Source organism: Uranotaenia lowii, chromosome 2, assembly GCF_029784155.1.
Source record: "Uranotaenia lowii strain MFRU-FL chromosome 2, ASM2978415v1, whole genome shotgun sequence".
NCBI lineage: Eukaryota > Metazoa > Arthropoda > Insecta > Diptera > Culicidae > Uranotaenia > Uranotaenia lowii.
The window spans coordinates 339,950,090-339,975,071 of NC_073692.1; the positions used below are offsets into that span (position 1 = coordinate 339,950,090).

The following is a 24,982-nucleotide window of genomic DNA, read 5'->3' on the forward strand; positions in this document are numbered from 1 at the left end:
TTTGTCGAAGACCGTAACTTCGTATCTAATTCATGCGCGGATCTACGGGGGGGGAGGGGGTGATGGGGGTGATCACCCCCCTCCCCAAGCGGAAAAAATAGAACTTCAGTAAAATGGTCACACAGTTTTTAACTAAATTTAGATGAAATATAACTTTTTCATGTGTCAAAATATCTTAACATTGACATTTACAATTTTTACGCGCGCGTAAGAATTCTATAGCTGCTTAAAAATATGCTTGAATTGAGTATAAACAATATGCGCGTTTATAATTTCGTGTTGGCTTCGAGCGTGCAAGAAGGATTTAGCTTGCACCTTGTAGTAACTTTGCAATTCTTACTTCGGTAAACTAATATTTTCGAAAAGCCGCGCGTCTATCTTTCCCGAAAATCGTTAAGTGAATGACCAAGGAATGGATGTTGCTCGTTCATCCCAGTATCATGCATTTCGTTCATACCTTCTCATTCTTGAATTTCAACCTTACTGTCCCGCTCTTACACATCGTTACATCGTGAGAGGTTCACAGTTTGCTTGATGCTGTCATCTCTCTTTGTATATATTTATGAGAAAACACTGAACTCATTTTTGAGCTTCACCAGCTCTCGCATACTACACACCTCTCTCTTTAAGGATATTTCTTAAGCATGACAGCAGATTTTTGTGCAAATTGAAGTGAAACTATTGGTTTCTCACTCTCATGGCTATGGAATAATATTCTGAATTGTTTGGCGCGAAGAAAGTGTTTCTAAGATGGAAAAGAAAAAGGGTATCAAACAAATTGAGGGTCAAAGATGTTTGATGGGGTTTCTAAAAAAAAACAGAAGATTTACAAGGAAAGCTGTACTTAAATATTGCAATGGTGATGCTTTGGTCATTATTTGGTTTTCTTCATTAATCGATATTAAGAGTTGTTGTAAGTGCCAGTACCAGAAGTGTCGGTTGATAGTGACTAACTCTGAATGATTTCTTGAAAAGGCCTGAAAGAAGCCAACATTTATTTTCAAGTTTATCATAAAGTGATTCCTTATTTATGCATGTTTACCAAACTTGATAGTTTTCTAAAAAAATGTTTAATTGGGTCCACAGATGAAAATTTTCAATAATTGTTCCATGTACGGCTAGAATTATCTGACTTCCAGAATGATCAGACTTTCGCATCTTCTGCAGATCCATTAGTCTATGAAATAGATATAGGTGCTGTTTTAAAGGCATTTTAACCAGACGAGTACCTCCACCACAATTTTCGTTTCCATTCTCCGAGCATTTGAAAAGTCCAAGTGCTGGAAAAGAAAAACGATACGCAAGTGCAAAGCATTTGGAAACATTCAAAAGTTGGCTAGTTTTTTCCAAAACTATCCAGGATATTTTTGTAAAGTCTATCCGCTCTTTGTAGTGAACATTACTGGTGGAGTTAATAAAACTGATCAATTGTTAAATCTTGTTTCTAAGCCACAGACTTGTTTTTCGAATTTTAAAGCGAAAAAAACGGTGTAAGTATTCGATAATATATAAAACGACGAATCTATTCAGCAAACCTCTTTAAAAAAAATTAAATATAATGATAAGCAATTTACTAATTTGTGTTTTAAATATTTGTTTTAGAGATTCAGGTCTTTAAATTGATGGAACTTCTAGTGAAAAATATGTAAAACTGTTGAATAAGTATATTAAAGGTTTTCGATAAGAAATGAATGGTTTAAAATTGGAACTCAAAAGAGAAAATATTTCGATTAAATATAATTGAAACTTGTGTAAATGGCTTTTTATCCGAATATTGACATAGTTTCAAAATTAATAGCACGTAGTTTTAACCATAAAACCAGAGATGTCCATTTGAGTAAATTTAAATGATACCAACACATTCATATTGACTGAAAATTAATAAAATACAATTTTCCAAATTCAATTGCTTATGGATTTCTAATCTGATAAAAAAACCAAATAATCATTCCAAATCCCCAACTATATCTATAGATAAATAAACGTAAATTTAACTTCATACCACTGAAAAAACATTTGTCTGCGTTTTGTCTAAGACTAAACCAGCCACAAACCGATGTACAGAATTCTTTGAACAAAGTTTTTTTTTAATTGTCTTCAACATTATTTACATGCTGCTGAATTCTCTTAATTTTTATCATCAACATATTTCCTGTCACAGTTTTTATTTTTCCCAATTGCTAAAAAAAATTTGGCCATATTTTTTGAAAATTTACTAAATCACCCCCCCTAAGAGCAATCTCTAGATCCGCGCCTGATCTAATCAGGCAACAAAGTTATAAGCTGTTGAATGGGAATATGTCTTTTCGCATTGATAAATAATAAATTCAATTGACATCCCTGCAGGGCGCCTAGCGAGGTATTGCATGACTACTTTTCGCGAGGCTCCAGCAGTGATATCAATTGAATATGTTGTTCATCAATGTGAGGAGACATACCTCTGTTAAACAGCTAATAACTTTTTTGCCTGATAAGATACGAAGTGATGGTCTTCGACAAAGTTGTTCAGCGGAAAATTTCCCTGAGGAATTTTATAAATTGGCACAAAAACTGTCAGCTGGCTCGGTTCCACAGAAAAAAACAAAAACGATGTTGATTTTTCAGAATAAAATATTCAATTTTCCCATACAAATCTAAAAGTTCAAATTTACTCATGTAAACGTTATTTAAAAATTCTACAAAAAATTATGGATGAGTTTTGGACCAGAACAAAGCTTTTTAGACCCCAGGGTTTGAGAAATTCAAAAATCACAACAAATCGACTCAGTCTATTGCTCATCCGTGTACATCCGAAAAGCAAATTGCACATTCTCCTTTCAAAAGCTACCATAAAAAGGTTCGCTAAAAATTAACTTGAAATAGTGATATCTATTGCGCCATTCAAAAGTTTAAAATCAACTGTTCAAGTGCTCAGTTTTCAAAAAGTCCAAATCATTTATGAACTTATAAATAACTAAACCAATGCCTCTCTTAAGTAAAAAGGCTTTAATTTTTTGATAGATTAATGCAATCAATGGCACTGGACAAAATTTCACTTAGTTTATTTTTGCACTACTGAGACATTCAAAAAACTAACAGCTTCAGACTAAGTGTTTGCACTTCCTGAAGTCAAATAGGAACATTCTTAGAGACCAGTCTCATCCAGCAGTATGGATTCCAGATACCTATCTCAAGCGGGTTACACTCAGGTACCAGTTTTGCATCCCATTGTTCAAAATTTATTACTTCTACTTAGTAAGTAAGAAAGAAATAGCGAATAAGTTTTAACATATTTTTGTGTAACGAAACTTCATCATTCACAATTTTCTCGAATCAATATGAGCAGTTCAAAACTAAAAATTTGCTATTTTTCTCAGTTTTAGTTTTAACAGTTCCCTTTGGTATGTTTAGAGACATCTGGTGGACTAACCAAAAAACTAATATTGTCTCAAAAAGGTCATTGAAATTTTTACGTCTATTCTCTGTGGTTCATAGAGAGAACCCTAAAAATTGATCGGACTATCTTAATGCCAAGTGTCAGTGTTTATTTTCCCCATTCGCCCAAAAATCTTATTGAAAGAATTCGACCCATTGATGTCCGACGATAATCTCTTAATACAAAAGCGAACTGATGTTGGTTTCCGCTGATAAGTTTTCCAATTATTCGTTTGCTGATTATTTTTCACAGTTGATTCTTCAAATTGAGTGAGTTTACTACCACACAACACTTTGTAATTCTAGATTTTTCCCAACGTTGACATGTGTGTGGGAGTTGATTTGATATATTGTGTTTTTGATAGCTTCGTTTCCAGTATACATATGTAGGTAGGTGTATTGTATGTTTTTTTTTTTAACAATCTGAAAATCAATTTCCGGATCATTGGAAACTGTTGATGCACACACTACCTATAGTAAACATGCATTGAGTGTGCTTTTGAAAAAAGGAACTTTTTAACTGATAGTTTTTGTCCGACATCAAGCATTATTTTTAACGATGGAGAATTGTTCAAAGTATTATTAAATTGCAATTAGACACTTATAAACTGATCAGTAATTTCTATTCTTATTATGAACTTCCGAGTGCGAGCAATTGAATAATTTCCTGGCTGTGGGTTTTATTGTTTAAAAAAGAAAACTTTTCCCCGGACACCAGTAAACTCTGCTTCGATTATCGAAAAATTGAAATAGGAGAACAATTTATTATGTTCTGGCTATGGGACTAAATGGAAGGAAAAAAAACTCTATTTTAATTAGAAGTTTCGTAAAATTTGTAAGTCTCGGAAGTTTTCTAATAGGTTTAAAGCAGTCATGTCTGGTTCAGTGGGGAAAAATCCTTTCAACAAGCGCCCAACCAAGAAAAACCTTAAAGCATTGTTTTTTTTAGCCAACCCTCTCAATCTATTGGAAGCTGGAAGAAAGTTGGTTACACCGTTTCACACGAAGGCTCCCCCGCTAGTTATCCGCACAACTTTCATGACGCAAGTCGACAAAAGGGAAAATGCAAATTCAATTATTCGTCAATTTCAGTCGTTTTTACCCGGGTGAATGAGCTGGCTCCGGGGGGAAAACTTCGAAGCAAAAACATTCACCTCGTCGCACCATTCAAAACTAGCACGACGACTTTCTATGCACAAAATTGTTGAAGGAACATATTCTAGCTTTCAATATTACTTACAGAGCATGTGTATAGGAAAGAACATTGAATCCTCCCTAAGTAAAGTCCTGGAATTCAAGGTTATGGTTAAACGTCTCGACGTGATTAGATTTTTTTTTCAAGTTAAATCCAGATTTTTGATGAGAAACAAAATAAAATATTTTAAAAACTTCTATAATTTCAGGTGCCTATCAATTTGGGTACGAGGTCGGCCCGAACGGTCAATTTCATCACGAAACCCGGGGCCCAGACGGAGTAACGTACGGATGCTACGGCTATATTGATCCCAACGGTCTACTGCGCGTAACTCATTATGTGGCCGATTCCCATGGTTACCGAGTGGTCGAACCAAACCGTCCGGTGGAAATTTTCACCGATGCTCCACAGACGTATAGCAAGTATGAACGTTTGTCCTCTAATTTCAGTTTGATGTCTTTTCTGACAAACAATTTAAATCATATTTGCTAGTTCGCTATCCGAGGAGGATCAGTTGGTACGCAACCGGGGACAATTTGTTGCTTGGCAGGATCTATATCTCCCACGTGGATGTGGAATGTTCCCGGGTGGGTTAAGGCCGGATGGACCCCCGGTAACAACACCACCCCCAACGACGTCCGGTATGCAATGATAAGCCCCAATGAATGATGAGATTTTTTTAAGTAGCGCTAGTTGAACGGCAGGATTGCACCCCAATCAGCACCTAGATTTGTGAAATGCAGCACCCGACTCACGGCGGAATGTTTTGTTTTGTTTTGTTTGTTTACTTTTCATGCACCACTTACACTGTTCAGCACCCCAACGACCCAGCGGTGGTTCCGGTGGGACTGGCGTTGGTAATCCTCAAGGTATTTTCGAATCTCTTTTCAGGCTTTAGTGCATTTTTGGGGCAACCGAAGCGAGTGCATTTCAATTCTATCTTTTAGCAACCGGAGGAACGACGACAACGACCAAACGACCGAGCGGTTCGGGTGGATCAAATCAGGGTCAACGTCCTGGACAGGGGCAAGGCCAGGGTCAAAACCAAGGACAGAATCAGAGTCAAAATCAAGGCCAGGGTCAACGTCCTGGACAAGGACAAGGGCAGGGCCAGAATCAAAGCCAAACTCAGGGACAAGGACAAAACCAAGGGCAGCGTCCTGGTTCAGAACAGGGACAAGGGCAAGGTCAAGGTCAAAATCAAGGTCAGACGCAGGGCCAGGGTCAAGGACAAGGGCAAGGACAATGGCAAGGTCAAGGTCAAGGACAAGGTCAAGGTCAAGGACAAAGTCAAGGTCAAGGACAAGGTCAAGGACAAGGACAAGGACAAGGTCAAGGACAAAGTCAAGGTCAAGGTCAAGGTCAGAATCAAGGACAGGGACAATGGCAGGGTCAAGGACAAGGCCAAGGCCAAGGTTCACGTCCTGGTCAGGGACAAAACCATGGGCAAGGTGGAAATCAAAACCAAGGACAATGGCAAGGCCAATGGCAAGGTCAAGGCCAAGGGCAAGGACAAGGGCAGCGTCCAGGTCAGGGACAGAACCAGGGTCAAGGACAGAATCAAGAACAAGGGCAAGGTCAACGGCCTGGTTCCAATCAAGGACAAGGTCAGAATCAAAGTCAAGGACAAGGACAAGGTCAGAATCAAAGTCAAGGTCAGGGACAAGGACAAGGTCAAAGCCAGAATCAGGGACAGGGACAAAACCAAGGACAAGGGCAGAACAATTCCGGTCATCACCATCAAGGACAGCATCAGGGTTCCCATCAAGGGCCTATAAGTTCTGGACAGCATCAAGGACAACATCAAGGCAGTCATCAGGGCATAAATCAAGGATCTCACCAAGGTCAGCATCAAGGGTCCCATCAAGGACCGATAAGCTCGAGCGGGCATCAGAATCAGCATCAAGGTAGCCATCAGGGCACATCTGGCCAGCATGGTGGTCAACATCAGGGACAGCATCAGGGTCCCATTAGTTCTGGTCAAGGTCAAGGACAGCATCAGGGCAGCCATCAAGGCATAAGTCAAGGTTCGCATCAGGGTCAGAATCAGGGATCCCACCAAGGGCCGATTAGCTCTAGTGAGCATCAGAATCAGCACCAGGGTAGTCATCAAGGAACTTCGGGTCAACATGGTGGTCAACACCAGGGTCAGCATCAGGGACCACTTGGCTCCGGTCAACATCAGGGGCAACATCAAGGTAGCCATCAAGGTATTAATCAGGGATCACATCAGGGCCAACATCAAGGTCAGCACCAGGGTCCCATTAGCTCTGGTCAGCATCAGGGAAGCTATCAGGGAAGTCATCAGAATGGTACCGGTCAACACATGCTCCAGCATCAAGGACAACATCAGGGACCGCTGGGTATGAGCGAGCATAATGTTCAAATTTCTTGGGGGCATCAGAAACCGGGTCAAGGCCAAAATCAAGGCCAAGGGCAAGGACAGGGTCAAAATCAAGGACAAGGACAGGGACAGGGTCAAAATCAAGGTCAGAATCAAGGACAAGGGCAAGGCCAGAATCAAGGACAAGGCCAAGGCCAGAATCAAGGACAAGGCCAAGGCCAGAATCAAGGACAAGGCCAAGGTCAGAATCAAGGACAAGGCCAAGGTCAGAATCAAGGGCAAGGTCAAAACCAAGGACAAGGTCAAAACCAAGGTCAAGGTATAAATTATTAAATTAAAAAAAAAATGAAGTTGTTTCTCATTGATTGTTGTACTTCTAGGACAAGGACAGAATCAGGGTCAGGGACAAGGCCAAGGTCAAAAACCTGGCCAAGGACAAGGACAAGGTCAAGGTCAATGGCAGGGTCAAGGCCAAGGTCAAAAACCTGGTCCAAGCCAGGGACAGGGACAAGGGCAAAATCAGAATCAAAACCAAGGTATGTAATTTAACCTTATGTATTCGATATATTTTAAAGCTTCCAATGTTTAAAATTTTAGGACAAGGTCAAGGACAAAACCAAGGTCAAAATCAGGGTCAGAATCAAGGCCAATGGCAGGGACAAGGGCAAGGTCAATTTCAACGACCTGGACAAGGACAAAATCAAGGACAAGGTATACATGCCCCTTGGTTTAAAATGGATTGTATCCAATCCAATCTACATCCATATTAAATTCCAGGCCAAGGACAATGGCAAGGTCAAGGACAAGGCCAAAATCAAGGGCAAGCTCAAGGACAAGGACAAGGACAAGGCCAAGGTCAGGGTCAAAACCAAGGACAATGGCAAGGTCAAGGTCAAAGACCTGGACAAGGTCAGAATTGAAATACCATGCAATAGCTCGTAGTTTCTAGTAAATTTCAAAACATTTATTTCAATTTTTTTTTGTCAATTTTAGGTCAAGGTCAAGGTCAAAACCAAGGACAGTGGCAAGGACAAGGTCAAGGTCAAAGACCAGGACAAGGACAGGGTCAAGGTAACATGATGTTTTAACAAAGTTCTCTATTAAAAGTCTATTTTTAGGTCAAGGACAGTGGCAAGGACAAGGACAAGGCCAAGGTCAAGGTCAAGGACAAGGCCAAGGACAAAACCAAGGACAAGGTCAATGGCAGGGACAGAATCAAGGACAAGGCCAACAGCAAGGACAGGGACAAGGTCAGGGACAATGGCAAGGACAAGGTCAAGGACAAGGCCAAGGACAGGGTCAAGGGCAAGGGCAATGGCAAGGTCAGGGACAAAATCAAGGAACCACTCAACGACCTGCTGGAGGTAAGGTTGTCTCATATACAAAGTAAATCGATCCAGAGTTTAATCAAATCCATAAGTAATTCAAATAACATGTAAGCGTTACTGATCATATTTTCTAATGAAAAATTATACCTTGAGGAACATCGTTTCGTTAACTACCGTAGATATAGAAAATAACACTAATTTTATTGTTTCATAAACAACCAAATTCGATAAATCGCTTACACCACGCACACAAACCGTCAAAACAACATGCACACACACAAAACCACAATGCACAACCACAACTCACCTCAACCAACACATAAATGGCCACGTATACGCACACCAGTACACATTGGCATCGCACCACAAGTAGGAGGCAATGGGGGCCTTGGCGCAACGATTAGTTTAGGTGGACCACACGGTAAATACCTGCCGACTACTCTATTGATCCTTCAGTAAAACCGCTTGACTAATGTTCGCTTCTTTGATGCGCTTTTCTCTCTCTGCTGTTTGCTTTCTTTTGTTTTGTTTCGTTTTTGTTTTTTTTTTGTTGTCGTTGGGCCTACGCTTTCCGTAGGTGGTATAACCGTAGGGGCCACCGTTTCGCAGACAGGATTGAATGGTATGGTATCGTCATCCCACAATTCGGCGTCCCATTCGGGCGCAACGCTGATCGGTGGATCCATTGGGACCACCGGGATTCAGGCAAGTACGAGCCACAATTCTTCCGGATCGGTTTTGGGTGCCTCCTATAATCACACCTCTACTAGCAGTGGATCCTTGGGTGCACAGGGTGTGCAGGGGATGCACACGGGATCAAACAATTTCAATAGTAGCCACGTATCGGTAGCCACCGAAACCGTTGTTGAAGGTTCAATTGGCGGAGGTCAAGTCACTGTAGCAGGCACCCTTAATCACACCGAATCCTTAGCAGGTGGCGCGGTTAACGTAAGTAGCACGTCCGGTGGTTCGTTTGTGGGATCGAACAAACCGGACCATTTTGGCGTCGAAGTGAGTGGGATGCTTGCAACGAATGCCAGTATTGATGCGCCATTCCTAGGCCCTCAGCAAGGTAGCGTTTCGATCGGCGGTGGTGGTGGTATAGATATTGGTAGGCCCCCTCAAGGTTCAAATTGCACACTGCACCCAGTTCTTCCACATAACTTGCTAACCGATTGTTCTATTCGTTTTAGTGTCATCGACCGATTACCCGTATGGACCATCGCAAACTCAACAACCTGAATACACGACACCCTATCCAGGAAATCCTTCCACGGCCAGTGGAGTTCAACCTCCCAATCGACCCCCGCCTTCCAATGGAAACAATAACCAATATCCTCCCTACCAGATTGCAGTCTCCCAGTATCCGTACTTCTTTGTTCCCTATCCTTATGCTCCTCCACCTAATGTTGCTCAAGTTCCCTGCAACTGTCCTCAAGATCAAAACAAACCCAATCAACCAACGGGCTATCTAGGGTTCATTCCAGTGATCTACGTTCCGAACTGCCACGCCCAGAAAAGTGGGCTCCCAACCCACATAAACTGGCCAGCTCCTCCACCTCCAGAAGGTCTCGGTCGGTCTCTCGAAGACCTCCCAATTCAGCGACTGGTCCAAGACGAAAACGGCAACTGGCAACTTCAACAAGACAAACCAGAGTCTGAGCAGCAACAGCAACAGTTGCAACAACTCCAGCTTCCTCCGGCACCTGCTCCTCGACCACGCACCCGACAACTTCGCTCCCGCCGGCTAAGAAGTCGGCGACCAACGACGCCGGCACCCCTAATCGGAAAACCTTTCTCCAAACCGACTGCGGAAACGCAAATCGAAGCGCTCTAAGCGGGGCGACCAAGTCGCCCATGGGTAAGACTGGTTCGGTGAAGAGAATTGAAGAAACCCAAGGTTGAACCTCTCCACTCCGAACAAGAATGTGAGAACAAAATACTCATCGATTTAAGGTTTCCTATTGGCTTAGTTTAAAAACACCCCTTCCTTCCATTGCTTCCATTTCGACCATATCCAGTTTTAGAATTCATTGTACAAACTCACACTGTAGATCTTTAAACAAATGAAATGAAGAAAATCTCAATCAAACTTATTTTATCATAAAATAATTTTTCGAGTTATAAAAACTCAATTCCAATTCCATCAATTGCTAACTTTAGCTGGAACTTCATAGCGATGGAACTCTTTAGATAAAAAAGCGAAAAGTGTGTCAGTGCATTGAAAATACAATAATTTATTATAGGTTCTAGGAAATAAATGAATTTGAGCTGAATGAAAACATGTGTGTGAACGTTTATTCTTCGAAATCCGTAACACATTCGAATCTTATGAATAAAAATGGAGGCATTTTTTTGTGACACCATCACGTATAAAAGGACGATCGGAAAGAAGTGAAATTTGGTATCCGATAGTTTTTCGGGTCAGAGATGGTTTGTACAATATTTTCGAGAATCTCACTTTTCATAGAAGGGAAGGGGGCTCCCATACAAAATCATCGTTTCTACCTACCTAATATAAAAAATGGAGGCGTTTTCTTTGTAACATCATCACGTATAAACGGAGAGTCAGTATGAAGTGAAATTTGGTATACGAGGGCTTTTTGGATCAGAGATGGTTTGTGTATTAGCTTCAAGAATCTCACTTTTCATGGACGTGGGCTCCTATACAAAATCAACTTAATTGGGATACAAGTCGAACAATTTGAAAACGATTTTCCTGAAAATTGATTCACGAGCACGAAGAAGTTAAGGACGTGTAGATCGAGTTATATATGTATAACGATTTACTTATTTAAAGGTAAAACGAAGTTTACCGGGTAAGCTACTACGTTACTCAAATTGCGGCGTATCATTACTGCCGTTTTCAAAATATGTATATGGTTGATATACTCAACCCCAACAATGACAACTTTTACGGATTGCAATCGCCTGCTTGAGGTTCAAACCTCTTGCAAAACTGGTAGACTTCGAAATTAACAAACGAACACAATGGGCGATGGAATCGAAAAGTTATTCTTTCTCTCCTTAAGACAAACCCGTATGATCTGTCAAAAGTTGGATGAAATTTTAGCTGCATCCCACTTGCACTAATGGAAAACCATCAACCAAATTTGGCAGCGCTTCCATCGCCTATGACAGCAGTTAGGGCAAAACTCGTGGATAACTAGGTTGCCACTGCTAATAAACGAAAACACTATAAATTGTTATTACTAAATGATCCACATCTTTAATCTTTTAATTTAATCACAATTCCAAATGTAGTGAATTCAGATAAAGATTGATGAAAGTGAGTAAAAGTGTATTCTAAATCAATACAATACTCACTTTCATCAATCTTAATCTGTATTCACTACACCGAAGAGGATTAAATTCACCATAGGAGTCATTGAGACTTCTATAGAACACTTTTAAAAAATATGCACCACGTGTTTCAGGTTTCGATATTATCGCGATTATTTATATCGATTTATATCGATATACCTTAAAATCAAAACGCCTTTCGTTATGCTATGAATTTTTCGAAAAAGTTGTGTCGTTGCGCATGGCTAGTTGATTTTTCAGTTGTTGCTGGTCTTCTTCGATCTTAGTTCGCTCAAATTTCTCATCACGTGTAAGATTTAACCTCTTTAGATGAATCTTCATAGTGTTGTGCATTATAAATTCTGCGGCAGAATTAGCTTGATCTACGTTTTTTTTATCAGCAACTCTTTTGACCTTTAAGAATTGAAACTTCTCCATTAGACATAAAAAGTTCAAAGATAGATGTTCTAGACCAGTGGTTTTCAAACCTTTTCCACTCACCGCCCTTTTTCGCCAAATTTTCGAGCTCAACGCACCATTCGTCAAATTTGTAGGAACTCTTTTAAAAATAATAATGTGGATCTTTGAAAAACCATTAGCTTTTGGCTTTATGTTGATGTAAGACTTTTTACTCAAAAATCATTCAAATTTATGTCAGCCAAAGGGGTAGGGAGTGTTTTAAGTGTAAAAATGGTCGATTTTGATTTAATAATATCAAACGATTCGTCATATTTCAAACTATCTTTCGTAACTTTTCAGATTTATCGATTTTTTCTACATACTTTTTCGTTCGAAAGAAACATGAAAAATAAAATCATTAAAATATGAATGGAAAATTGCTAATCATGATAACTTAAAAGCGTGTTTTCCCGAATTTAGCTTTTTTGCACTTATACTCTTTTGGTTTCGAGGGCCTCATAATGCATTAAACCTCAAGTAAACTTTTCATTCTACGTAAATTTTTCTGGACAATTACTTAAACTGATTGATTAGTTTGTTTTGAAATCAAATCATATATCTTAAAATTTTGTTTGCATAATTCTATATTTATCATTAATTTGCATTACAATACAAATTAATTACTGCCAAACCGATGAAATAACGTAAAAAATAGTATTATTTCTTGAAATATGAATATGAGTCAGCTTAAAAATTTTGAAGCATTCACGGGTCTTTAAGTTTAAATTAGATTCTAGTAATTGAATTCAGGCTACTTTAGTATAAACCGAATAGATTAAGAGTTCATCCGTGGCAAATTGCAAAATAGTTTTTTATTTGATTGAAATGAAGATAAACAAATAAGAATTAAAAAAAAAAATCACTCCTAAAAAAACTTTTTTTTAAGGTTTTTTTCTGCTACACGAATTTTTCGAGACAAAACATTTGGAAGATTATCTTAAATTTAACTTTTTAGAATAACTAAAAATAATCATACAAAACAAGATAAACATGTAGAACGTATACAAAATCTGTGATTATTCAAAAAATACATTTGAGAATTTTTTTTTGAGATACTGGAAAAAATTGATATGCCGCTCTGTGAAATTATAGATATTTCAATCTTGAACCTGATGCTTAGTTCTGTTACGTAATTTCATTTTTTTTTGCATCGAACTTACCCGTTGTTATTTGAAATCTACGTTGTTTCGTGATTTGTGAAAATGTGAATCAACTTTATTGGCGTCTGAAAGGTGAGCCAATAGACAAATTGATGAAACAAAGATGGCGTTTTTGAACAAAGATCAAGACTATCCCGGTTTAAATGATGAAATTTCACTTTGTATTGTAGCTAAAAAAATTGTAGCTAATTGGAAAATTTATTTTAAGTTAAAAAATAATTGATTTCTATTTGATATGCCATGAATTAAAATATAAGAAAAACAGAAAAATGATCGATATTTTTTTAAAAGCTCTTGGACTTTACTGAATAATCAGTTTATATTTGAAAAAAAAAACTGAGTTGATAAATGTTTTATTTTATTAAAACATCAAAACCAATGAAAACTAATTAAATTTTTTGGTGACATTAAGGACAGCGAAAAACATACGAAGACTTTTCCATAGCATTCAATTTTTAAAACGGTTTTATTGTAACATAGGAAATGCTTCATTTATCGTGTGTTTCAAAAGAGTATTGCTAAAACTTGAATAAAACACTATTTTAAGTGTGTTACATAAAAGTTGCAAAAGTATTGCTAAAGCTTCAATTAAACACATACTTTGAAATTTTTATTATGGCTTTGGTTCCTTTTTTAATAAAGCACTCCATTTTCTTTTAAAAGTAGTGTACAAGCCAAGTTGCAAAAACCGTTTTATTGGAACAGTGGATGTAGACATGATAAATCTAAGTGACAGATTTTTTTTATATATACACGCTTAAACTTTTTCACCTTTTTTTGAGATAGCATAATCACTCAACACCATTTATCACTGAATTCTTAGGGTTCGAATATATGCACTAACTGTGAATAAACGTTTTTGTGATTCGATAAGAATGCATGTATAAGACAATTAATTTTTTCTTGATTGAATAATATTTATTAGTAATTCTAAGTATGCTCTTTCAGTTAAATAATAATGAGTTTTTGTAGTTCATATAACGACAATATCCATAGACTTACAATTGCAATTTAATCCAGTGTGAATGGAGTTTAATCGTCATCAGGATAGTCCTCAAAAAAGTTATTTATCAATCTCTGTCTCTCAGTGCGAAATGTATCTTTATTTACGTCATTCAATCCAGAGTTAACAAATCTTTTCCGGATAAATCGCCCTAGAAAATTTCTACAAGACTGCAGCAATCGGCTTCTCTTCAGCAAAGACGGAGAAATGGAGCTTCATCACAAGTGAAAATGCTCATTCAAAGCTTTCGTCTGCCTCAACAAGTTTCAGATGATATAAATAGTCAGAATGAAGATTTTAATCTACTTAAAATAGCGATAATAAGCTCAGTTGACATAAGCTACACTATTCGATTGCACCATTGCTGAATGATGCGGAAGTCTTAAAGCCTAACGGATTGAGTCTTTTTTTGAATTCTGTGGTATAAAACTTATAATGATTGATTTTTTTTTGGTTCGAATAAATTATTGCCTTGGATTGGATACATTTTATGTTAAAACACATTTGATATCTGACTAGTATCCAATCAAGACAATAATTTCATTTACAATAAATTTTGACTTTTAAACTAGCAACTTTCAGAAACAGTAAATCAAACAACACCCGTTCTCATTTATTGACCACTTAATTGAAAGTCCGAAACAAAAAAAAAAAAAAAACTGATAGATTATTTGGTCCACGGTTCACTAGTGTCCTCAAAAAATATAATAAGCAAATACTAATACTGGCTAAGGTAAATCTTTTTAGAACGATGAAAATACGAATCCTTATTATTTAGATTTGAGACCAGGCTTTCAATGACAAAGAATGATCTATTTCAAAACAGTTGTTATTCAAAGATAATTGGCAATCCTCACAGTCAAAAGGAAACAAAACAAATAGTTGCATGAATGCCTTTTGCCAAGCAACAAATCGAAATGTTCTCATTTATTGCGACAAACTTCTCTTACTCAAAAATGGACAAATCCATCATGAGCGTGTATTCCAATTAGAGAAACGTCAAACGAAGCTGTGATTCAAGCGCTCTTAAAACTCTCATAAAGCTGTTTATTGAAATTGTTTCCAATATTACGAAATTTACAATAGAAACATACTAAACGCCATTTTGGTTGTGAAACTTATTCGAAATTACTGAAGCCATGTTGCTGAATTTAAAGTCGCGAATGCCATAAAGATGGTAAAACGACTATAATCGAAACAAAAAAAATAAAAATCTTGCTGAAAATAACATTATAATACTGAAACCTAGACATTTTCAACCAATTTGACAATGTTTGGGGTTTCTTTTTGTTGTATAGGTAATAAATTTCAATGCAAAAAAAAAGCATCATTTGAGCAAATTATTATGTTCCGTAAATTGATATTTTTTAATTAAAAAAATGATTAAAATGTGGTAAACCTTGATGTTCTTTGAGGCGTGCTTATGTTTTGATATTATTTCGTATATATTTCACCAGAAATCTAAGATTTAAATAAATGAAAATATTTTTAAAATTTTTCAAATACAATCTACACCAATCGTCACATGCTGGGAGAGTAGGTAATAACACGAGAAAACAAAAAAACAGAACAGAATGCTCTAAAAATTACACGGTGACAAAAAATCCGGTCACACAGGAAAATCTCAATATTTAAAAAAATTAGAAGAAAATCTGAATCTGGCTTTCAAAGCTTTATTCAGTAACTCATGAAGATACTTTATAGACGATATCTCGGAATTACACCACCTTTCTCTGATCGAACCAGCTTCAGACGTCTCGGAAAGTCGTCGCAAGCGGCGCGCAAGTGCTCCATCGGCATCTCGTCCCAGATTTTCGTGACAAATCGCTTTAATTGCTCCAAATTTGTTATTTTATAGTCGTTCAGCTTCGACATCATATATCCTCACACGAAATAATCCAGTGGATTCAGATCCGGAGACAACAGAGGCCATTCATTCTTCGAAATGAAATCGGTCAAGATTTCCTCACATCACGCCTGAACAACCTTTGCGGTGCGGGATGTGGCGCCATCTTGCTGGAAGCAGTAGTAATCGTCTTCAAACAATAGTTCAGCTTGAGGCAGAACATTCTTCTTCAAAACCGTGTCCAGGTAGTACGCTGCGTTGATTTTGACCCCTTTATCGATAAAAATAAGAGACAGTTTACCTCTCTTGCAAATGGCTTCCCAAACCATCACTGACGTCTTATTTTGGAACCGGGAAACGTTCAACTTGTCCGCAGGAGCTTGCTTGAGGCTCACACTCCAAACTCTATCATTTTGGCGATTGACTGTTTGCTCCAAAACGAACAGCTTCTCGTCCGAAAAATAATCTCGTCATCTGCGCGCCAACCGAGCAGCGATAATAGCTGTTCTTAACTCTGCCATGGCTCACAACTCAATGTAAACAAACTGCACGGAAACGAAACTCTGCCACTTTGGGCAGCAAAGTTAGTCCTTTCATTTGACATATAGATGGCACCAGAGAGATGCAACGTGTAGGCTACAGGCGACCCCAAAAAAAGTGTGACCGGACTTTTTTGTCACCCTGTAAGTTCCTATTAGATTTCATGACGTGATTATAAAATAGCTATGGATAGTCCTAGAAGAGCTCTGAAGGGTTTCTTAAAGCTATGTTCACAAGGTCGAATAAAACTATTCTGTTGGATGTTTTATTATAGCTTATAGAATAAGCTTTTAATACGTGTTCAGATCAGGGCCAACTTCTCCATATGATAGTTTCAAAGTAGTTGTGCTGAAGCATAGAATGAGCTTTGACTTACAGTATTCAAAAAAAGTTTATCCACCCACCTCACAAATTTACAATTGTAATGTTTTTCTGTTGAAAATCAAGTTGATTTCATGAATGTTCCTCCACAATTTATCATTTTATGTTTATTTATAACTAGCTGACCCGGTGTGCTTTGCTACACCTTTCCAAAACAAATGATATTTTCAGAAATTATTCAAACTTTTATTGTTTTGTTGACATTATTTTAAAACTATTTAAAATGAGAGCTGCAGTTGGAGTTTCGAATTGCAACACAAAGATGACTTAAACTAATTTTATGAATTTTGATCTATAAATTGGTGTTAAAGATCTGATAATTTTAATCTGCTTCTTTAAGGAGGGTCTCAAATTAATCGTACGCAAACAATCTAACTTATAAAATATGGTTGTTTTTGCTTGATTTTCTCTGGATTTATGCTAAAAACTGATAAGAGAGCCTCCCCTGTCCTTCCCTTCACCCCCTGCTGAATGGAGATTGTAATCTTTAATAAACATGTTTTTCGTTCCCAAAAATCCTCTTATATCAAATATAGTTCCATTGGTTGATAAGTATTTAAGCTTTACAACATAATTTATTAGGAGCATCCTCCTTTCTTCCCCACTCTAAACTGTAAAGCGTAGGAGTCTAACAATTTAGAAACATATCTTGTAAACATATACCTTTCCATGCCATATTTATTTCCATTTGTTGGTTTCGTTTGCATAAATTGTAAACTTATGCTAACAAAATTGTAATGGGCTCACCTTTCTCCTTCTATGTACCTACTCACTGAAAGGAGGATGGTGTGTCAGATATTCATAGAATCATAGCAAAATGATTTTCCATGTTAAGTTTTTTCGGGCTTGTGATATAGCTCAGTTGGCAAGTCTGTTGTCTCCTCAGCCGATGTCCGCGAGTTCGATCCCACGAGTAAATATCGAACACAGTTGTACCGGATAAGTTTCTCAATAACGATCCGCCAACTGTAACGTTGCTAAAGTCGCGAATGTCATAAAGATGGTAAAACGACTACAATCGAAACAAAAAAAAAAAAAGTTAAGTTTTTTCTTTCTCGGATTTTGTAAAAAAAAGTTAAATGTAAGCTTTCCTCTTCCCTTCTTATATTCCCAATTTTATCATCCTACTGCAAGAAAGGAATTGTGTCACATAGAAAAAATATTTTCCGTTCTCAAATACTTTTTGATGCCAAATTTTGTTTCATTTGCTCAATTTATTCTCGAGTTATGCAAAAAAATTGTATGGATGCCCCCTTTCCCCATTAATATCTTTCCGCTGTAAAAAAAGTGGGGCTTCAATTTATAATAGAAACATTCCTCGTATTCAAATACTCTCACATGCCAAATATGGTTCAGTTTGCTCGATCAACTCTCCAGTTATACTGAAAACTGTAAGGGAGACCTCTTCTCCTCCCTTTCATCCACCTCTTTGAAGGAGTGAGGGATACCAAATATTCATAGAAGCAATTACCGTACCCAAATATCGTTCCATGCCAAATTTGGTTCCATTTGCTGTTGTAGTCTTGAGTTATGCAGTAAAAACCAGGCTTCTTCGATTCTCTTGATTTTTGCTCAATTTTTCTCATCTGCTTGTCAAACGCCTAAGAGAAACATGCTTTCTCACACTTAAACCGATCAAGCAGCCCACGTTTTGTTGCAGAGCATTTCAAAAACGCAGTCACCCAATTTCATTCTCGAAGGGAGAAATGTTCATCAGCTTCTCAGTTACTGGCTGAGAAATCAACGACCGAACAGAGCTGGATGCTTCGGTTGTGGTTTATTTTAGCACTTGGTGGGGCCAATGTTCCATAATTTCATATAGAAAGAGGACGGTTCAATCACACATTAAAGCTGTCCACGTGATTTGGTGAAACGGCCAAATTTCATATGCAATTTGCATTTCTTTTTCTCTTAGGAGCGATGAGAATAGTAAAACTATGCCCTTGCCTTCAATGAGCAATTCATTTCACTGATCACACGTAGCGCTGATGAGGTGTTTTCAGAGTCACAAACCAACAGTGCTCTGACAGTAGAAGAGTGATCATTCGTTAGAGAAAAAAATTCTCTTGGCTCTCTCAGCAGCAGATGATGAAATGCTCATTTAAAATCGCCTCACAATTATTAGGATCGAAAAAGTTCACTGTCTCCTTCTGGGCAAGATGAGCAAAATGAAGCCTGGTAAAAACTGTATGAAACTCTCCTCCTTCTTTCCTTTCTCCTCGCTGGAAGAAGGAAGGGGTCTCAAACAATCATTAGAACATGTCACGTTCCCAAATAGCCGCCGATGCCAAATTTGGTTCCATTTCCTTAATTAGTTTTTGAGCTATGTAAAAAATTATATAAAGAGGCCCCTCCCCTCTTTATATCTCCCTAATGGAAAGAGGGTGGGGTCTAAAATAATCATAGAAATATTTTCCGCATCCAACTACCTTCTCATGCCAAATTTGGTTCCATTTGCTTTATTAGTTTTTGAGTTATGTAAAAAATATGAAAGAGGCCCCTCCCCCTTTATACTGGAAAGAGTGAGGGGTATAAAATAACAATTGAAGTATTTTTCGTATACAAAAACTTTCCCGTGCACAAATTTGGTTCCAATATCTTGATTAGTTTTCGAGTTATATGAAAAATTGTAAGGTAGCCCCCCTCTCCCCTTCCTATCACCCCACTGAGAGGAGGGAGGGGTACCTTATATTCATAGAACTATTCCTCGTTCCCAAATACCACCCCATGCTAAATTCGATACCATTTGCTTGATGGGTTCTCGAGTTATGCAAAAAATAGTCTTTTGTTTGGGAGGCCCCTCCCCCTCCTTCATGAGAGAGGGAGGGGTCTCAAACCATAATAGGAACCTTCCCCTGCCTCCAACAACCCCAGCTGCCAAGTTTCACGCAAATCGGTTCAGTAGTTTCCGAGTCTATAGGGAACAGACAGACAGACAGACAGACAGAAATTCATTTTTATATATATAGAAGATATTGCCATTGAAAATACGGCGTTTTTATCTTTTCTCTGGGTTTTATGTGATCCATTATGAAAAAGGGTAAAAATACACAAAAAAGTGTATCCACCTTTAAATGGATACTACGATTCAAGTGTGTTTTACAAAGTTTTAGTGTGTAGCCTGCAGCTTTCTTGAATGTAAACATTGTGTCTAGCTGTCATTTAGCGCTCTTGAAGTTTTCGTTTCGTGTTTCGTGTTCAACATTGGAAATATTTGGTGGCAAAATGTCCAAAAAAGCACAAATTCCAATCAGCTTCCAAAATTTGATTGTTGAACATCACAAAACCGGCAAAAGCTACCGTAATATTGCCGATATTGTACAGCTTAATAAAGATACGGTTGCTAGGATTGTTCAGGTGTACAAACAGCGTGGTTCAATCTCAACAGCTAAGCGATCGGGGCGTCCTTCAAAGACTTCAGGCCGAATTGACAGAGCTATCGTGAAGAAGGCAAAGCTGGACCGGGACTATCAGCTCCGAAAATTGCGAAACAGATTAAAAGCGAATTTTCCATTCAACTGACATCACAATCCGTGCGAAATCGTCTTCATAAAAAGGTCTTAAGGGCAGAGTAGCGCTTAAGAAGCCATAGTTGTCCGCAAGAAATATCAAAAAGAGATTTGGGATGAATAAGCCACTGAAGCTTAAAATCCCTTAAGAAAAAAAAAAAGATTGAAGTGGGCCCTGGACCACATTTCATGGACCAGCGATGACTGAAATAAGGTGATTTGGTCACAAGAAAGTGGCGGCGAACCGGTGAAAGTTTGAAAAAGGAGTATTTGCGGCCTACAGTTGACGAGACCGATGCATCAATTTTAACCGAAAAATTATGGTAAAAAGGCAATGTTTTGGCAAGCCATATGTGAGTGTTGCATGCTTTCCAAGTTGTTCTTGACCAATGAGACAATGAATGTAGATGTTTACGTCCGAGAGTGTATTACCCGTCGCCTGATGTCCATCATTTCGAGCATGATATGTTACTGTTGGACCAAAACTGATCGAGATTCCGCCCATGAGGGATGATCGGGAGGTTTGAGAAGCCTGAAACCTGTTCCCCGCCTTGAATGTTTCCAACGTTCTATTTCATGGAACCCTGTATGACGAATCGATTTAATGGAAGCTTTTGTCAATGTGCTACATCCATGGGGGTATTTTCCAATCTCGGAACTTATTCGGCGATGGATTTCCATTCCTTCTACACCGTTCATCGTTAAAATTAAATTGGCTTCCCGCTTGGTAGTTCCTTCATAAAGGTATAATAGAAAGCGTCATATCTAGAAAGCATGTAGAAACTGTTCAAAATATAAATAGAATGTATCAGAAAATTGAAATAATTTCGAAATGAACCTCAAACCCTTAACACGCTAGTGTTTTCCCAGAAATATGCATCAAAATAAAGTATCTGTCTAATGACTCGGTAATTCCTTCGAGCCCCAGGAATCTCTGGACAGACATAATGGTATCATTTTTTTTGGTGCACTTCTCTGTCCCGTCCTTATCCAAAAACTTTATCGGGTTGGAAGAACCCTTCATGCGCATTGTCATGGTCAAGGTTGCAATTTGGCGATGCAATTTCGAGTCCCAGGAACTGCATCCAACGAAACCGGTTCCGATGAAGGCTTGGTTTGGTTTGGTTGAGCTCAGTGCGAGTATGCAAAAGTTAGCATACAAGCATATTCCATGCTGTGACCCGGCTGATTCTGACTGATGCTCGAGGGACGTTTTCAGCAATTTTTCCCATTAGTTTCTACCTTTGTTTGGTATGTCCGCTGGCTCAAATTTACACCGATAGTGATCGCGTGAGTCAAAATATTGGAGCTCCCGTTCTCAGCGAAAAATTTAGCCATTTGCTGACGACTGATATATTACGTCTACGGATCGGAATATATTACTAATTTGCGTTGGTCTAACGGGAGTTCCAGTTTTTATAGCGGGTGACGAAATACGCGCCTATCTTCTTTTTTTTGCACACTCTTGTTACTGATCAAGTTTCCTAATGTGGCCTATGGAGCTTCTACCGTTCGATTTGGAAGTTTGCATCTGTTAGTCTTTAAATATCGAGCATAGATTTGTGGGTGAACAAGCGAAAGACGAAGCTCTGCTATCGTCAACCTGACAAAGCCTCGGCGGCCCAGTTGAATGACTCCTCGCTGCTGCTGGTCCCAGATCGTTAATTCAAATCACCTCTTGTTTTTTTTCTTTCTTTTTAGCATGTTATTCTGAAAGAAGGATTTTGCACTTTGTGTCCAGAACTGGTGATATTATTTTTGTGCCTTTTCCATTTTTCCAAAAATATTTATATCGAAATAGTCTTCTTTGTTGCTGTCATTAGAACACCGTATGTTTGGTGAAAGATTGAGAAGTATTGTGATTTGTATGTTTACTTAGTCAAACCGGATGGATTGAAAAAAAGAACTGAAAAGAATACCTATTGGAAAACTAATAATTTAAAAGTGGATTTCAATCATACAAATAAAGGTTTGAGGATAAAGAACACATAAACGTTGAAATCACCAACAAAAAAAATCCTTAACTTGAACTATAGTTTTTAACTGACAGACTCACGTACTCATAACAATAATTATTGAACATTCATAACAATGCACAGTGGGGATTTTCGAGCCAAAAAAGGAACCCAATTCAGGCAAGAACTTCTCGCTTGTAAAAACAACCATTCTTTATGTAAAAAAACACGAGGAATCGAATAGTCTACACCGCTTTCTGATAAAATGACTCCTAACGTCTCATTTTGCTCGATTTTTACAGTGAAATTTATGCATACATTTAAAAAAGCTAGGGGAAGTTGGGTATATTGTGCCATTTCTATTCATTCTAGTGCGAAAAAGTGACATGATTAGCTTGTAACGGGTACATGAAGTCGAAGCAATATCCATTATTTATTTCTCTACCTTTATCAAACGATTCATTCATTTCTCCCAACCAGTGTAACATGGTAGCATATGTAAATGTCATATTTTTTACACTCCTGTCACCAACGAAACGGTCAAAGCATTCAATGTTTTCTGTTATATTGTTGCTGACAAAAATTTTTGTTGCATGACATTCAAACGCGATACATGTCGTTTGTTTGGTTCGTTTGTCAGTTTGGTGATTTGTGTGGTGTTTTCGGTCAGTTTTCAAAACTAAAATGTTTTCTCCGGGAGCATATGGATCGCGATTTCCTAAAACACGCACTGAAAACAGCTTAGAGAGTGTGTCCAAAAACTCCGTACAATGTGGCAGCTTAAAATAGGTTGGTATCGATAAAATACTTATTTAAAACAGGTGATTACCACTTCAATTTTTTATTATACATGCAGATATAAACCAAAATATGAGCGCTAATAATCGAAGCAGCTTTGCCTACTAGCGACACGGCGCATACGTCGCGACGTTGAAAATCATAACGACGTATAGTGAGTTTCCAAGGAGACTTGGAGTATGCGATTGGTGGCCTAAGGAAAATCAACAGTAAATAACATAAACAAAGTTTATGCACTACATGAAAATCGCCTACTGGACTGAAACAAAGAATAACAAACCTTCGAGTGACATGAATCTCGCTAGTAAAAAGTGTCGCTAGTAAATCTGTCGCTATTCGGTTTGGTGCTATACACATAATAGCTACATTCAAAATGCATGAGCGTCAAAAGCTATCGCGCTGAAGGACAATGATTTTCAAATTTTAGATCTTGGATAGATGTAGAGCATAAAACAAAGGCTTCATTCCCAACCCAATCCGGTCCAAGAGGTCCCCGGATTGTCATTTTAACCGGACCCAGTAATCAGAAGGTCTTCTACACTAACTGTAAGTGTACCACAGACGTTTTCGGTTCAGGGACTTCCAAAGACTCCTCCAAGGACACTGTGGTAGATAGATGTTAGAGAATGAAATCATGAACAGACTTAACATTCCTTGTTGGCAATGCTTTGAACGACGCATACTTGAACAACGGTTGAATATGTAGCAATGAACTGTGGCAAAGAAATACTACTGCAATAGCACGTTTGATTCAATTTATGATTGGCGGAATATGTATATTGCTTGTAGTAGTGAGCTTGAAGAAACAGCACAATGTATCACTACTACATCAATAAAGCGTGCATGAGAAATTTGGTGGGAGTTGATGACGGTTGGTCGAGTCAGTCTTTGAACTAGTTTTAGACCGAAGAGATGTGTTCTCCATCCGTGAGTTCCAAAGATTAAAATTTGGAATTGCAGCTACGACAGACACCAACCTCTGATCCAGACCAACGCCAATCCCACTGACCTGTCTAGGAACGATCATCACCAAAGACCCAGTTTACAACTCGTCTACATTCATTGCCATCGACCAGCTCCAGATCCCATCATCGTTTTTCGGCTAACAATCAGAGTAAAGGGGTTTCAAATTTTTCTAATTCCTAACCTTAATCCTCTAAGAATGTAATATATAATGTAATGTAAAAAATGGATACGTCATTATACGTTTATAACAAATCCGAAACCCCCTCTTACATGTTGGTTTGAGTTCTATACCTTTGATAGTCTCCCCTTCAAGAAGTTTGCAGAACTTTGCAGCAAGTTCTAGCCGCAAAAATTTACACTTAAACGAAAGTATTAAAAATCAGATTGGATTCATAAACAATAATGTGCATCGTTGGAACGTGGAGATTGTTTTTTTTTGTTGTAATGTTCTCGAAAGCAAAGTTTTTATCATAATCGAAATATTGAATAATAGTGTTTTCGTTTATTGGCAGTGGCAACCTAGTTACCCACGAGTTTTGCCCTAACTGCTGTTATTATGTTCGTTTATTAATTCAGAAGTCCACTAGTTTTGCCCGAGATTTGAACCTCAAGCAGGCGGTTGCACCCCGTAAAAGTTGTCAGTGTTGGGGGTAAACATAAGGGTGAGTATAGCAACCATATATTTGCATCGTCCCGGGTAACGATTCTGTTTGTTTATTCAGAAAAAGTTTTGCCCCGCGCTAGTCGAGAAAAACGAAAACGGCATAAGATTTTTAGGAAT

General features: G+C 38.1%; 1 protein-coding gene across 5 annotated transcripts in view; it reads left to right on the forward strand.

The window, feature by feature from the left end:
* LOC129746496 (uncharacterized) overlaps positions 1 to 10,563 on the forward strand; it is a 154,578-nt gene extending 144,015 nt beyond the window's left edge. For 2 of the 5 annotated variants that reach the window (XM_055740162.1, XM_055740163.1), the window contains 12 exons: positions 4,818 to 5,031; positions 5,102 to 5,250; positions 5,425 to 5,478; positions 5,557 to 7,272; positions 7,334 to 7,489; positions 7,551 to 7,664; positions 7,731 to 7,862; positions 7,947 to 8,024; positions 8,072 to 8,317; positions 8,628 to 8,702; positions 8,859 to 9,407; positions 9,475 to 10,563. In XM_055740162.1, coding sequence (XP_055596137.1) covers positions 4,818 to 5,031; positions 5,102 to 5,250; positions 5,425 to 5,478; positions 5,557 to 7,272; positions 7,334 to 7,489; positions 7,551 to 7,664; positions 7,731 to 7,862; positions 7,947 to 8,024; positions 8,072 to 8,317; positions 8,628 to 8,702; positions 8,859 to 9,407; positions 9,475 to 10,118 — 4,127 coding nt within the window. In that variant the 3' untranslated portion in view covers positions 10,119 to 10,563. The remainder of the gene's footprint in view (positions 1 to 4,817; positions 5,032 to 5,101; positions 5,251 to 5,424; positions 5,479 to 5,556; positions 7,273 to 7,333; positions 7,490 to 7,550; positions 7,665 to 7,730; positions 7,863 to 7,946; positions 8,025 to 8,071; positions 8,318 to 8,627; positions 8,703 to 8,858; positions 9,408 to 9,474) is intronic. The other 3 variants (XM_055740165.1, XM_055740164.1, XM_055740166.1) reach the window with 3 other exon arrangements.
* Positions 10,564 to 24,982: the final 14,419 nt, after the last annotated feature.